Consider the following 15,111-nt stretch of genomic DNA (forward strand, 5'->3'; position numbering starts at 1 on the left):
AATACTGTGAAATACCGTGGGTTCTTTCAAGCAAGTCCATAGAACATGGGACGCCTAAGGAAAGGGCACGCACGGAGGAGGTCCGATGTATGGGCAGAAGCGGGAGGCAAAGAGAACATCGTACATCAGTTTTTAAAAGCTGATGTACTGAACAGGGACCTGGGTTATTCTTCTAACCTTTGGTCAGACCTCTCCTGGAAGTTATTTGACGAGGACTCCAAGAGGAATCGGCACTGGTTGTGGGTCATATGGACTCAGAATAGAAATGGTGTTAAGGACCAAGTAGTCCTTAACAGTCCATATGACCCAACAGCACTGGAGCCCGGAGACATGCCAGAAGGTGAGACAAAAGAAGGTAAATTATAATATAATTGTCATCCAACAGCAATTGTATAATTGTAGTCATTTTTAACTAATAGTTGGGTTAAAATAACCCAGCGTTGGGTTCGTCCCTTTTTGACCCAGCGCTGGGTTATTTTAACCCATTAGTTAAAAATTACGACACTGCTGGGTTGAATTTAACCCAAAATGGGTCAGAAATTTTAGTCATTAAAATACTTAATCTACGGTACAGCAATACTTACTTCGGTAATCCACCCCCGCCCACGGGAGGAAACACGGAAGTATGTGGAAGTGCAGTGTTGTAAAAGAATAATAGAGGCATTTTAAATAATGAACATGCATCAAACTGACTGCAGTCAGGACAATTTACTCCCAATTAAATGTGTGTGAAATATGAAAACATTTCATGTAACAGTGAACAAGTTAAAAAACACAGAATCCAAAGAAGCAGTCAGGTCACAGTAATAATAATAAAAGTTTATTAACTATACACAGTTTAATTAATAATAATAAAAAAACAAAAAAAATTAGTTTGTCTGCAAAAATGAATGCTGGCAGAACTCTTACTGCTGGTGTCTCCTGCCCAGGAAGTTCATACACCACAGTCTGTAGAAACTGCCACACCAAGGAACACTGCTTGTTGTTTGTCCGTTAACTTACAGAGAGACAGTCAGTGATCAACGTGAAGATATTTTTATTAAAAGAACTCGTGCTCGACATATAACGCATAACACCCCAACATGGCTCACATGTGTTCCTAGTACCTACGCTCAAAGGGGCTGGGAATACCTTCTTAAAGAGCCCAATACATGTTTAAGCTGCAGCACATTATAACATACAAATCACATTGTATTTCTGAACAGATCATCTATCACAATGATCTACAAAAACACTGATATTACTGTCTGTATATACTGATTATTATAACATGGATTAATACTAAGCAGTTTATTTATTTTTGTTGTTAATATCTGTAACAGGGAGAGGGGACAAATGTTATTAATGACGCCATAGATTTTAAACATTATCACAGTAATATAATCATATGTGCTTCAGTAAGCACAATGTTTCTGTACACTTTGCTTACACTATTATTAAAAATGTACTTAAACACGTGTTATTTATTTATACATAGACATTTATCCATTTATTTGTTTTTATCCCTGTTTATTTGTACATTTATTCTTATTTAATTAATTATCCATTTATTTAATTATTTATTTATACACTTATTTATTTATCCAAATTTATTTATTTATTTGAATTGTCTTGTCCTTTGTGACAGTGATGGCACTGCATCCATCCAAGGAAGACGCCCTTCTGGCATGGGTAAGTTTGCTTGCTCACTTCCCCTACCGTTTCTACCATCATACCATGTTCCAGATACGCAAAGTGAAACATGATGTATGGTGAAATGTTTTATAACGGTTTACAATGTTTATTACAGCTCAACGGGCTGCAGCTGGACGAACCAGTGCAGAGAATCCTACAGCTTCAGGATGGAATCCTGCTGCTCAAACTCGTCAATAAACTGTGAGTTCTCAAAAAGAAACGGCAGTATTTACAATTTATATAAGTAGTTATATGTAAAATCAAGCCTCATGGTTAGTGCATCACTAGATTTGCTAACCCTGCACTGTAGAGGGAAATATATTTGCTTTTCATGGAGCTCCTGTTCACTGATTGGTTGTTGTAGGAAAGGAGAGGGGCCAAGCCAGGCCCCTGTTCACCTCCCGCAAGCAGAAAGGCTGTCCATCATCTCGGACTTCCTCCACAGTAAGTTTCCCATTCCAGCTTCATGTGTATTTAATACCGATGTCTGGGCTGACGTGTGTTCATGCCATCCTCTCCTCCTGCAGGCGTGTGTCCTGTTGAGTGCAACATCCTCACACTGTCCAAGGGAAGGATGCTGGAGTTGCAGCTCACCAAGGTGGGTGTGTGCTTACACACTTTAGGACATTTCAGTGGAAATCTCAATCAAGGGGTCTTTATAAGCAGTTAGTTTCAGTGATGGCGTGTTCTCATAGCTGAGGGAGTAGCAAAGGGTTTAAGGAAAGCATCACATGAGCAGATAAAACGATACAGAAACATGTACAGACTGTGAGAGCTGTAATTTCTTCTCCTTATAGAATATAGAGCTTGTGGATAACGAGGATAATTTATATTGTTTATAGGTTGTACTGCTCCTGTGTTACTATGGACTTGCTAACAACAGTCTGGTTGTGGAGTTTGAAACTGAGGTAAGGATTAGTGTGTGTGTGTGTCATTAGAACAGTGTTACAGAAGAATTTGCAAAACATAATAATGGGGCCAAGCACTTCCTGTTTACACACATTACATACACATTACACACACACTACATATTACATGCACATATTACACACACACATAGTTCTGCATAAGACTGTGGCGTTTTATTGAATACTATAATTTAAAACCAGACAATCGAATTGGTTAAAAAGCTGCTGGGCTTTTTAATAAAGTGTGTAATAGTGTGTGATTGTGTTTATGGGGACGAAACAAATGTGATACAGAAGAACAGAAACTGGAATCACGGTTTGTGTTTTGGAAGAAACGATGAGACACAGAAAGAATGCCATGTTTCCCATTACTCAGCATCTCTCTCTCTATCTCTTTCTCTCTATCCCTCTCTTTCTCTCACTCACTCTCAGCTGCAGATGGTGGCCATGTTGCGTTCCGTTCAGCAAAAAGCGAGTGGTCTGTGTCTGTGTGAAGATCTGGACAAACTCCTCACCACGAGCTGTAAGTGTCACTCAGCCCTTTACTCTTCAGGGGATTTCATAGCACCTCAGCTTCAAGTCTTTAATTCGAACGAATTTGATTCAGAATTAAGTTAAGAATTGTCTAAGTATGAATTTTTAGTGTGACCGTAGACTGTAGAATTTACATGTGATGCACATGTCGTCTCTTTCAGCGCTGATCTACACCTCGTCCGTGAGCAGTACGTCCTCTGTCAGCGAGGACGGCTCGCCCTCTTTCCCCCAGGCACGCAGCTCTCCGCTCGTCAGCTTTGCGGAGCTGGACACTGTGGCCTCCAGCTCGTTTGTGGGGTGAGGTTCAGACTCGAACCCGTGTGTGTGTCGGAGGCGTCTGTGCTAACCAGCCACTCTGTCTGTCTATAACTCTGTCGTATTGCCTGCTCAAGGAGTTAAAATAAAGCTTGTTTGTGTAGTAATTCTTTACTGATAATAACTCAACATGTGTTCATCCACAGTATTTAGTGTGTGTGTGTTAGCTCAACTCTACAGGAGCTGATGAGTACGCCTCAGGTGCAGGTGAAGCGGCTGCGTAAGGAGTTAGCGCACGAAGGAGATGTGCAAGACGAGCTGGAAGGAGAGCTAGCCGAGCGAATCGCTCTCCTCTCGGCGAAAGGTAAACACCACGAATAACGACAACATTCTCGCTTTTGTCGTTTCTGTCACTGCGGCGTGTTCACTGTGTGCACAGAGTATGTACCATGTAGCAACGTTCCTCATCTTCAATCTCTCGTTCTCTCTCTCCTACAGAGGGGCAGGCGAGTCAGCTTCAGCACAGGCTGCAGCGCTTGCAGAGGGATCAGGAGGAGATGGAGAAGGAGCACAAAGCTACACTGACCGAGCTGCAGCAGAAGAACGAAGGGTAAGTGCCGTATCACTCGCTTGTTCTCCCCGTCGTCCGTGGTCTAGGGTCGGCCGTGTTTTAAACACCGACGCACGTCGGATCACGTTTAGGAACGCGTGCGTTCTAATACTTTCCGTTTCAGACTCCTCACACGGGTACACACGGTCTTAAAGCAGTGTCGAGACCTTAAAACGGACAACAGCCAGAAAGAAAGACAACTCGACGAGCTGATGGAGGAGAACGGAACTCTCGCAGCACAGGTAAGAGCTGTGGCTTTATTTATTATTTATTTGTTATTTGTGAGACACATCTTTTGTCAAGTCTTTTATAACAACACCGATCTTTTCTCCTCTATTGTTGCCCCAGGTGAGAAACTCCTTCGCCCAGCTCGCAAGGGCCGAGGAGGAAGTCGCTAAAATAACAGAAGCTCACAATTCATCCCAGACCGAGTGGGGGAACAGGAGGGACTTGCTGCAGAGAGAGCTAAGCCAGGCCATCACTGACAGGGTGCATGCACACGCTAACATAATGAACTTTTTTGGTGTTCAATACATCGGGCTCATGTACATGTACCTTGTTCTTTCCTTAGTCAACATATTTAAACGATGCTAGCATAGAAAATAAAGGATAAATAAAATAGTGCTCCTTTAAAGGCAGGGTCTCCGATGTTTGAGAAATGCTTCAGAAAACTGAGTCGGGACGACAAACTAAACAAAAATCAAAACAAACGTGTAGCCAATGAGCAGAAAGGGGCGTGTCTTGTCAATATGGGCGGAGAGAGTGTTCAGTGCGCATGTGTGACATTAGCAGAAAGCGGTTTTAACATTGACATGGGGGATAAAAACAAAGAAAGAAAGAGAAGAAAGACTTGCAATAAGGACAAGAAGTAGGACGTGTTAATATAGGATCAGCTTTCCAGCGCTGGAGAGAACTGAAGGAGCAGGAAGTTGGCCACATATTCACAGGTTGGAGTTTCCCGAGTCAATAACTCCTGAGCTCAACGCTGTTACTACACAAATAACACCTCTTTTCTATCGTAGTAATGTAGAGAGGCAGCTACAACCGCGTTTTGTGTAGTAACGGCGTTTAGCTCAGGAGTTATTGACTCGGGGAAACTCCAATCTTTGAATATGCACACATGCGCACTGAACACTCTCTCCCCCCATATTGACAAGACCTGCCCCTTTCTGCTCATTGGCTACACGTTTGTTTTGATTTTTGTTTTGTTTGTTGGCCTAACGCAGTTTTCAGAAGCATTTCTCATATCAGAGACCCCACCTTTTAAGTGTAGACTAGAACATAAATATACATGCTATTTATAAGAAAACAATAGTTTAGTGGTTAACAAAACAGTAATGGTATTATTGGTCAGGTTTGAGGAGGTGTTCAAATAAAGAATATGTAGGATAATGAACATTATTGTGTAAATGATTATCGGCACTTATAATAAACTGACAAAACATGAGTTTATTTCTGACTAACATTATTTTCGTACTTTTTTTTCCTGTCTCCATCTTGACATCTTGTCGTTCAGGAATGTCTTTCTGAGCAAATTCAGATCTCACAAGGAAAGATCTCCGTCTTGGAGGACGAACTCGCCAAACTTTCCCAGCAGCCCCAAGAAAAAGGTGAAGTCCTGGGGCCGATTGTAGAGGTATGCGAACTTTTCTTATTAATAACATAGATTTTTTTTTTTGTTTGTTTTGTTGACCTGGATGTAGTATCACAAGACCAATGTACAAGGTATCGTTTTTAACACAAACTTTTCTACACAATCTGCAAGTTTTGTATTAATTCAGTGTTTTTAACGTGAATCAGCTAGTAGCATGTTGAATTTAAGAGCTGTTTCTTCTCACTACCTTCTGAGGCCATCCTTAAAAATATTTTGGTTTGCAGTAACAGAAAAAAAAAAGGGGTCGGAAGGTAGGGGTTATATGTATGTATGTGTGTGTGTGTATGTGTGTGTATGTGTATATATGTGTGTGTATGTATCAATGTAAAAAAAAAAATAATAATTTTTGGTGATGGTGATTACGTAGGTATGACTTTAAATAAATTAGCATATTGTGACGTCACTGACTGTGCGCGAACCATTGACTGACAGTGAATGAGAGAATGAGACGAAGCGAACGCACAGGAAATAATGTGACATCCGGTAACCAACAGTGTAAACATAGATGACGTCACGGGTTTTTATTTAAAAGAAAGAACATAGCCTTCGTTTGTATGTAGGCTGAGGCAATTTATATATTTATAATACTAAAATATAATATTTTATTGCTTTTGTATTAGTTTTTTGAAGAGTAAAAAAAAAAGGTTTGTCTTAACGCAAATTTACAACCGGCAAGTCAGTCAGACTTAAAGCAAAAAAAAATAAAATTGAGTCGGTCCTAAATTGACAGGGTCGGTCGGGTTACGGCAAACAAGAATATTTTTATATTTATAGTCTTCGTGCTGGCTTCACTGCTCCTCACCGAGCACACATGATTTCCTGATTGTCTTCTTTTTTTTTTTTTTCTTTTAAAATCCCAATCTTTGCCTCTTCAGCAGGAGAAACTGAAGCAGGAACTCACAGACTTGACTCAAAAACTTTCCAAACTTGAAGAAACCATTTCCCTCCTCAAGAAGGAGAAAATGTCACTCAGAGCACTATTAGCAGAGGAGAGAAGCTCCTTTGAAAAGGAAACCCTCCGCTTGGAGGGACGCATTTCAGATCTTCAGCAGTCGATAAAGAACATGCAAGCAGAGAAAGATGCTCAGGAACAAGCCTCAAGGACCACACAAGAAACTCTTACCTCCCAGATAGCAGCTTTGGAGACCGATCTGGCGCATCTTCAGCAGCTTGAAGTTCATATAACGGCAGAGATCGCTACATCCGCAGAACTGCGCCAGCAACGTGGGATGCTGGAGGCTAAAGTCACCTCCTTGGATGATATGGTTAATATGCTGGAGGCAGAAAACGCAACACGGCAGGAAGTTCTTAATGCCATCAGGGCCGACCTGCAAAACGCCCAGATTTCTCTCGTGGAATATGAAAAAACGTTGGCAGACCATCAAAAAGTGGTAGAAGAGAACGCTTCGCTCCGAGCCAGAATCTCTGTGCTGGACGACACCATCACAAATCTGCAAACCGAGATCGACGCACAGAGAAAAAGAGGCGACGAGCTTCTCACAGCAAACGAGCAGCAGAAAGCTTTGATGGAGGAAAAGTTTCAAAAGCAGGAGCAAAAAGCGCACGAGATGTTTGCAGAGCTAGAGACTCTCAGCCAAGAGCTTCACAGAATGAAGCATCAGAAGCTTGAAGCCAAGTCGTGCGTCGAGAGGTTAGTCCAAGAAGGAGCGGACCTTAAAGCAATTCTAGCAGAACAGCAAGATCGAGGCCAATCGCAACTGATTCTAGTAACCAAGGCCAAAGATGCGAGGGAGATGGAACTGCAGCAAATTATTACAGATCATCAAAACGAAATATCAGAGTTACAAACGAACATCGAGGGAACTGAACTAACGGTGCTGAAAGAAAAAAATATTTCTAAAGACGGAGAACTCCGCATACAGCAAAAGGAACTGTCTGACCTTCAATATAAGGCAGACGATTTGCAAAGACAGCTCTCGGAGGTAGAAGGACTTTCACAACATTTGAGTCAGGACGTGGTCTCCAAAGACAGGGAAGTTCAACACGTCAAGGCAGAGCTTGAACAGAGGGAAGGAGAGATCCAGACCCTTAAGGTCAACCTTCAGTCTCTTGAAGCGAAGTCCAGTGAAATGCGTGACCTTCACCAGAAGGAAATCGAAAAGCAGACGCTCGCCATCATGGAGCTGAAGCTACAACTTTCCGAAGCTGAGAAACTCATCTCGGAGAAAGTTCAATCTCTGCAAGCTCTCGCCCAGGAGTTGAAGGGTTTAAAGGAAGAGCTTTCCATCGAAAGGCAGAGAGTCGTTACGTTGAGACTGGAGGTTACACAACTGCAGCAGGAGATTGATGGACATTTGAAGAAGTTGGAGGAGTCATTAAACAAGAGTAATTCCCTCAAAGAGGAATTGTCATGGCAACAATATCTAGCGTTCCAGAGAGAAAGTGAGGTTTCTGTTTTAGCAGCACGAAACAAATCTCTGGAGGAAGACTTTGCTCAACTTCAGAATAAGTTAGCAGAGGCCATAACTCTAGCTACTAAACTGCAAACTGACTTACTCAAGCTTCAAGAGGAGGTCCAGCATCAAGAGAACCTCAGAGCAAAAGTTCAGGAAGTCGAGAAGGCTCAATGTAAAGAGCTTCAACGAGAGGTCACCGAACTTCAGGCTCGAGTTCAGAAGCTTACCAGTCTTGCTTCTGAGAGAGAAATGCAGCTCGGTGCTCTTAATGAAAAGATGAAAGAACAAGAAGAATACAATCAGAAACGCCTTCAAAAATCCGACGAGACCCTTCAGAAAGAACTCGAGAATGTTGTAGACTTGAAGGGGCAGCTAGAGTCTGCCAAGAATCAGACTGCAGTGAAAAATGAACTTTTGGAGTCAACAGAAGAAAAGCTTAAACAAATGGAGCTCATGTACCAACAGAAAGTATCCCTCATTAGTGAAACCTGTCAGGCCAAGGAAGCTTTAGAAAGAAGAGTGAATGAGCTTTGCAGTAAGCAGAAGCAAGATCTGGATACGTTCCAGCAAGGTTTAGAAACCTTGGAAAAGGAAAAGGAACATCTGTCTTTGATTAATGAATCTCTCCAGAGTGAATGCCTGGCCTTGCAGACAAAGAGCAAGGAGCAACAGGATACGTCAAATGCTTTTAAGGCTGACCTGCAAAGCACCCAAGACAGATACGAGAGAGATATAGAAGCCCTAAAGAAGGAGACGGAGCTTCTCCAGGATAAGTGTTGGAGCTTGCAGACCGAGAACAAGGGGCAGGAAGAGGCCCTGAATACTCTGACGGCTAATCTTCAGAAAACTCAAGATAGGTATCAGAAAGATGTCGAGATCATGAAAAAAGAGAACGAACATCTCTCTTCAGTAAACCAGTCTCTCCAGATCGAGTGCCAAACCTTGCGGGCAAAGGAAACAATACAACAGGAGGAGTTTAGTGCCCTCAAGGCTGACCTGCAAGAAAACAAAGAGAAATTTGAAAAAGATATGGAGATCTTGAAGAATGAGAGAGATCAACTTTCTTCAGTGAACCAGTCCCTTCTTAAAGACCTCGAGGCAGCCCAGAAAGTGGGAGCAGAACTGGTCTCCGTCAAAGAAGTCACTCAACAGCGTGAACACGAGCTTGAAAATCAAGTAAAGGAAATCCAGGTGAAGATTAAAGAAATTTCCTCACTGGCTGAAGAAAGAGAGGCCGAAATAAGAAATCTTCACTCTGAAGTAAAGCAGCAAGAAGTTTCAAGGCTTCGTGCCGAAGAATCTGAGAAGGCTTCAAGAGCTGAACTGGAGGCAAAGGTGGTTCAGCTTCAAGTCCAGTGTGAAGAAGCCTGTAAATGTTCATCTGAGAGAGATTCAGAGCTGAGTCTGCTTCGAGATCAGTATAAAGAGTCTGAGAAGCAGAAGCAAGATGCCTGTCAGGCTAACACAGTCTTGGAGAACATCGTTTCTGAACTGCGCCTCAAGCAAAAACAAAAGATTGAGGAATACCTTCAGCAGCTGGACGCCTCGGCGGAGGAGAAAGATGCGCTTACGACAACCCTCCGGACGGACAGGAAGGCACAACAGGAGGCTCTGGATGACCTACAGAGTGCTTTGCAGCAGGACGTGAAGACCCTGCAAAAAGAAAAGGAGCACCTGTCTTTCATTAATCAGTCACTTCAGAGGGAGTGTGATGCCTCCCAGAGACTTGGAGCAGAGTTGGATTTGAAGCTGAAAGGGCAGATCGAATCCTTCAGGGCTATAAAAGAGGCTCTCCAAAAGAAAGAGATGCAGAACCAAGAACTTCTGGAGCAGCTCAAGGCGAAGGCTGAAACAGTGGAGCACTACAAAGTCCAGGTTAGTTTAATTTCTTTCTTTTTTTCTTATGACCAAGTTGTACCAGGTGAAGTTCTGGAAGTTCAGGGTATCACCATTTTCTGTGCGTCCCTTGTTCCCTACAGGTAGAAAAAGCAAAAACTCATTACATCGGTAAAAAACAGCAACTCCTGGAGGGGCAGAAAGCATGTCGGACCCTTCAGGCCTCTTTGGAAACGAGTGAGCGTGAAGGAAAAGCCTTGAAGGCTGAGCTTAAAGTGGTCTCCATGGAGCTGGGGAATAGCAAGGCATCAGAGAAGAGATTGATGGCACAGATAAAGAGCCTGGAGACTCGGGTAGGTGAATTCATTCCAGCTGTTTACCTTCTGGTTTGTCAGGTTATCGAGCTAAAGTAACTTTTGACTTTAAAGGCAGGGTCTCCGCTGTTTGAGAAATGCTTCAGAAAACTGAGTTGGGACGACAAACGTGTAGCCAATGAGCAGAAAGGGGCGTGTCTTGTCAATATGGGTGGAGAGAGTGTTCAGTGCGCATGTGTGACATTAGCAGAAAGTGGTTTTAACATTGACATGGAGGATAAAAACAAAGAAAGAGAAGAAAGACTTACGATAAGGACAAGAAGTAGGACGTGTTAATATAGGATCAGCTTTCCAGCACTGGAGAGAACTGAAGGAGCAGGAAGTTGGCCACATATTCACAGGTTGGAGTTTCCCGAGTCAATAACTCCTGAGCTAAACGCTGTTACTACACAAATAACACCTCTTTTCTATCGTAGTAATGTAGAGAGGCAGCTACAACCGCGTTTTGTGTAGTAACAGCGTTTAGCGACTCGGGGAAACTCCGACCTGTGAATATGTGGCCGACTTTACTTAAGACGCCGAGGCGCTTTTTTCCTTCTCGATAGGTGAGTAACGTTGGTTTTGCTTTGTTACACAGAACTAATATATGCCTTTGTCCCTTACATGATTATGCTTGTGTCATTTTTACTTGTTTATCTACAATCGTATTGTTCTTCCCTTCAGCTATGATAGACATATTTCTTTCCGTTAGTCGCCTGGGTTATGTATGTGTGGGCAGAGCTATCAATACAGGGGTGGGACCCATTTGTTTTGGTGATTTCAAATGTCAACATTGGCTTTCAAACAAGAGACCCCACCTTTAACTACCTCAGTACTGAAGACTAGTGAAGTGAATCATAAGAACATGTTCTGAATGACCATTTACACTGAAAAAGCTTTACGCTTGCCATCAGAGACAGTATTTTTGTGTTCTAGTTGGCTTATGCAGATCATCAGATAAGAGAACAGAGAAAGCAGGGAGAACAAAGTGTCCCGATGCAACACAGAGAAAATCCCAGAAGTCATCAGGCCATCAACGGTAGTTCGGACAGCCTGGAGCTCGACCTGGACGATTCTTTGAATGCTGTTGGGTAACTTGCTTATTTCTTTTTTTTTTTAGATGGTTTATGGTCTAAGTAATTTTGTACGATCTTGTATACATTGTTGGCCCATCTTGCCAACATTTCCTGATGTTTGCAGGGTTAAAAAAAAAACGGATGTAACAATGAAGTCGAAATGATTACTGGAATCTCATTGTCGCCTTCTCTCTCGAAGCAGTAAACAGTCCGTACCTGGTGAGTCCAGCACTCCTTCGGTCCGAAGTTCAGAGCGACTAGCAGCAAAAAGGCACACACAAGGCGAAGGCTCACTAGAGACCCTGTACTTCACTCCCATGACGCAAGAAAGGGGCAAGAAACGTAAAGACGCCTTCCAGGACCACAAGCTAGAAAGCAGCATCAGTTCACTTGGAGAGTTAACTCTTGATTCGACGAGGAAGCCGAGCTCTTCGGTCCGGAGGCGACGCACCACGCAAGTCATCAACATCACTATGACCAAGGTGTGGCTCAAAAAACCATGTTCTCATCATAGAACATATTAGTTTATTTTATATCCACTACTAAAATTTCGATTTTTTTTTTAATCGACATTATATCCTGTGTAGAAAACTCCCCTCGGTGGCAGCGGTGCTGCAGACGCCGACGAGTCTTTCTTCAGCCTGCACTCGGCTCAGTCGCAGCCCAATCTGGTCTCACACAAAGCTCACCCAGTGTCTGAGATCTTCGAGGATCCCAACAAACTTCTCAGCCTTCCTGGGTATCGCTGCAGCAATGCGCATGTCAGCGTTCTTCCACGAGGTGAATAAAACACACGTACAATTGTCAGGCATTTCATCTATTCGCCTACATTTCTGATTTATAAAAATTTAAACTTGTTCTTCGTCTGTCTGCAGCCCCGAGCACGTTCGGTATAGGATCCGAATACGAGCCGGACCACTTCTCTGACTGGATGAGGATCGCAGAGCTACAGTCGCGGAATAAATCCTGTTTACCTCATCTGAAGAGCAGCTACCCATTGGAGTCCAGGGTACAGGGTCTAGTTGTACAGAAAGTGTTAGCCTTGGAAAAAATAGCTACCTCATTAATGTTCTCCTGTTGTGTCCTGCAGCCCAGCCTGGGTTTCTCGCACCTCCCTGTGACTGACGAGGACGTTCGTACCGGCGACCCCACCGAGACCATTCACCGTGCCTCAACCATCCTGTCTCAGCTCAAGGACTCCATTGCTAATCACCGCCTCTCACTGGCTCCGCCTGCTGTAGCTGCTCACAGCCAGCGGGCAACCCCGGTTGCCAAAGCACGGGAAGTGCGATCCACACGCAGCCTGCTGGCCCCTAAACGGCCTGCAGGGCAAGTTCAAGACCTTGACACACCCGAGGTGAGGGCATTCGCATCATCACACAGCTTTCCAAAGTTCCGTAGATGCTTTAAATTACAAATAGAAATGTATGTAAATCTATTTCTGTTTTTTTTTTTTTTTCCTCTTCAGGCAAAGAAGTTAGCCAGCTGCTTCCCTCAAACTCCTAAAGGCAGAAACCTTCGATCTACCAACTCGCAGAACATCGCACCCTCTCCGGTACAACTGCCTGTCCATGCATGTCTCTGTCCTCCATCTTTGTGTGCTTTCATTTTACGCAGCACCTTTTTGTTCTAAGCATTTTCAGACAGTTAAGTGGGTGTGTGGTGTGGTGTGTGTGTGTGTGTGTGTAGGCTGATCGGTAATTAAATGTCCGTGGCGTTAGTTTCTTGTCTGTCGTGGTCATGGGGTCAGGGAAGGTGAAAAGGAAAGCACTTGAATTACTTGGTGTCTCAGTCAGGAACTTCACACGACACACTGACTGATTTTACGCTCTCACTAGCGGGAGACATTCCAATAAAAAATCAATTCATACATAAAAATAAATTCCAGGCCACGCACACAAGCGATCAGTCTCTTGCTAGTGTGAACGAAGGGTAATGGGGTGTGTGTGTGCGCGCGCACTAGATTCACACAAAATGCTGGATCCATTTAGTCTTGTAAATCTCTTAATACGTGTCTCTCTCCTTTTTCTCACAGTTAGTCAAAGATGAGGATGAAGATGTGAGACCGCACTCTTCCTCGTCCTCTAAACAACGTGCAATAGAAACAATGTCAGGATACTGAATGTTTTAATCCTGAATGTTTGGTTGTGGATTTCTCTCTCTCTCCCCTCACCTGGCATTCTATTATTTTTCTATATCTTGAATCAGAGGAATTGAAACTTCATGGCACTTACTGCTCTCATCTCATTGCCTGGATTTTTCACTGTGTGTTTGTTATTGCAGAGACCAAAGATGATGTTTTGGAAAAATCACTACATTCTTTTTTTTTTCCTTTCTGTCGTCAAAATCTATTGCCTTATCGACTGCTGTTTTTTTAAATCCTGTGTCCCAAAGGAAGTAACAGACATCACTGCTTACATAAGGCAGCCTCTGACCACGGTCTCTTCCACCATGTGTCTCATGGTACATTGTAAACTTGGTTATAACCCTAACCCGGTACATCGTTAGATTTACCAGCAGCTTTAAATCATAAAATTCGGTGAACAGGCTCGCACGAGTTTGATTATTCTATCACAGTTATTACCACAGGGCTGTACATATTCAGTAAAATTTTGTATTTGTCGTCTTTCCGTGTGCATTTTTAAATGCTTCCAGTTTTCCTGTTCGATCAAAACTTGTATATGTATAAATTATGCCTTTTTCTATTTCATCTGTTATTTTTAAACGTTTGTCCTTTTATGTTTTCCTATTCTTTGCTTCATTTTCACTTTTAAATTTTCATGTGCAGAAATTAAACTCAACTATGCATTATTTTAAAACAGACTTCTTTTACTTTATTATTAACATAGAATTTATCCACCGTTCACCAAAAGCTTTACGCCAATTCACATCCCCACAGAAGACCAGAAAAAACGAGCTGGAGGATAAACAATATTAAGTAAATTCCTAATATAGTTATTTGAGACTCTATTTCAGGGGTGTCAAACTCTGGCCCGTGGTGTAATTATATTTGGCCCGCGAGATCATATCAAATGTGCACTACATCTGACTAGCCGCATGCTCCGCTAATACTACAAATCCCAGAATGCCTTGCCAGTGTAATGACGCGTAGTCGCGAACAGCAAGCAGTGTTGCCAGATTGGGCGCGTTCCCACCCAATTGGGCTCCTTTTGGCCATGTCCGACAGGAAAAAAAATGCATTGCGCAGGTCTTTAAAATTTGGGCTGGTTTTTGATGCAACAGGTGGGTTTTTGTTTTTGACTATAAACAGTATTCTTTATTTTATTTTTTTTTTAATGAAAACTAACTATAAAATAAATTATATAATGTAGGATGACGTTTAAATTAGGTATGGTTCAGGTTAGACAATAAGGTTCAGTGGAATCCTGTCCAATCAGACTTCAAGCTTGATTGGAGGGTTGTTGAAGGCTAATTCGATATATCGTAAAAATTGCATTATCAGTAATCGGCAAGTTAATTCCACCCTCCACAAAAACGGCCAAACAAAAGATGGACAATAGGAGCTTTCAAGACAGGAGGGAGGCAGATTATCTGTTCACGAATATAAAGGACAGACCTGTTCGTCTTGTGTGCTAACGGAGCTAACATGTCTGTAACGAAAGTATGTAACATAAGAAGACACTATGACACGAAACATTATGAGAAGTATAAGGACCTGGACGTAAAGCAGGAGCTCCAGAAGGCGGAGGAGATGGCTGCTGTAAAGATTTATTGTGGCAGCAGAGACGGCAAAATCTGCCCTTTAATGAGGGAGAGTTTGTCAAAAGGTGTAT

General features: G+C 42.7%; 1 protein-coding gene across 5 annotated transcripts; it reads left to right on the forward strand.

The window, feature by feature from the left end:
- The first annotated feature begins 21 nt into the window (after positions 1–21).
- LOC113650586 (nuclear mitotic apparatus protein 1-like) lies at positions 22–14,136 on the forward strand. 5 transcript variants are annotated; one of them, XM_047808397.1, is made up of 22 exons: positions 22–355; positions 1,628–1,671; positions 1,790–1,875; positions 2,039–2,118; positions 2,202–2,272; positions 2,517–2,582; positions 3,015–3,105; positions 3,278–3,413; positions 3,599–3,735; positions 3,870–3,981; positions 4,106–4,223; positions 4,330–4,470; positions 5,498–5,617; positions 6,511–9,927; positions 10,032–10,241; positions 11,178–11,332; positions 11,517–11,799; positions 11,905–12,097; positions 12,193–12,326; positions 12,408–12,674; positions 12,786–12,872; positions 13,353–14,136. In XM_047808397.1, exons 1-22 carry the CDS (start codon positions 46–48, stop codon positions 13,437–13,439), a joined length of 6,345 nt encoding a protein of 2,114 aa, XP_047664353.1. In that variant the 5' UTR covers positions 22–45; the 3' UTR covers positions 13,440–14,136. The 5 variants fall into 5 exon arrangements, with proteins under 5 accessions (XP_047664353.1, XP_047664354.1, XP_047664355.1 ...); XM_047808398.1 differs by having other exon boundaries at positions 11,520–11,799; XM_047808399.1 differs by having other exon boundaries at positions 6,514–9,927.
- The last annotated feature ends 975 nt before the right edge of the window (positions 14,137–15,111 follow it).

The sequence above is a fragment of the Tachysurus fulvidraco genome, chromosome 25, assembly GCF_022655615.1.
Source record: "Tachysurus fulvidraco isolate hzauxx_2018 chromosome 25, HZAU_PFXX_2.0, whole genome shotgun sequence".
NCBI lineage: Eukaryota > Metazoa > Chordata > Actinopteri > Siluriformes > Bagridae > Tachysurus > Tachysurus fulvidraco.

Coding starts and splice junctions, on each gene's coding strand:
- LOC113650586 (XM_047808397.1), top strand. CDS start 46: ATGGGACGCCTAAGGAAAGGGCACGCACGGAGGAGGTCCGATGTATGG. Junction 4,471..5,497: donor GCCAGGCCATCACTGACAGG/GTGCATGCACAC, acceptor CTTGTCGTTCAG/GAATGTCTTTCTGAGCAAAT. Junction 10,242..11,177: donor TAAAGAGCCTGGAGACTCGG/GTAGGTGAATTC, acceptor TTTGTGTTCTAG/TTGGCTTATGCAGATCATCA.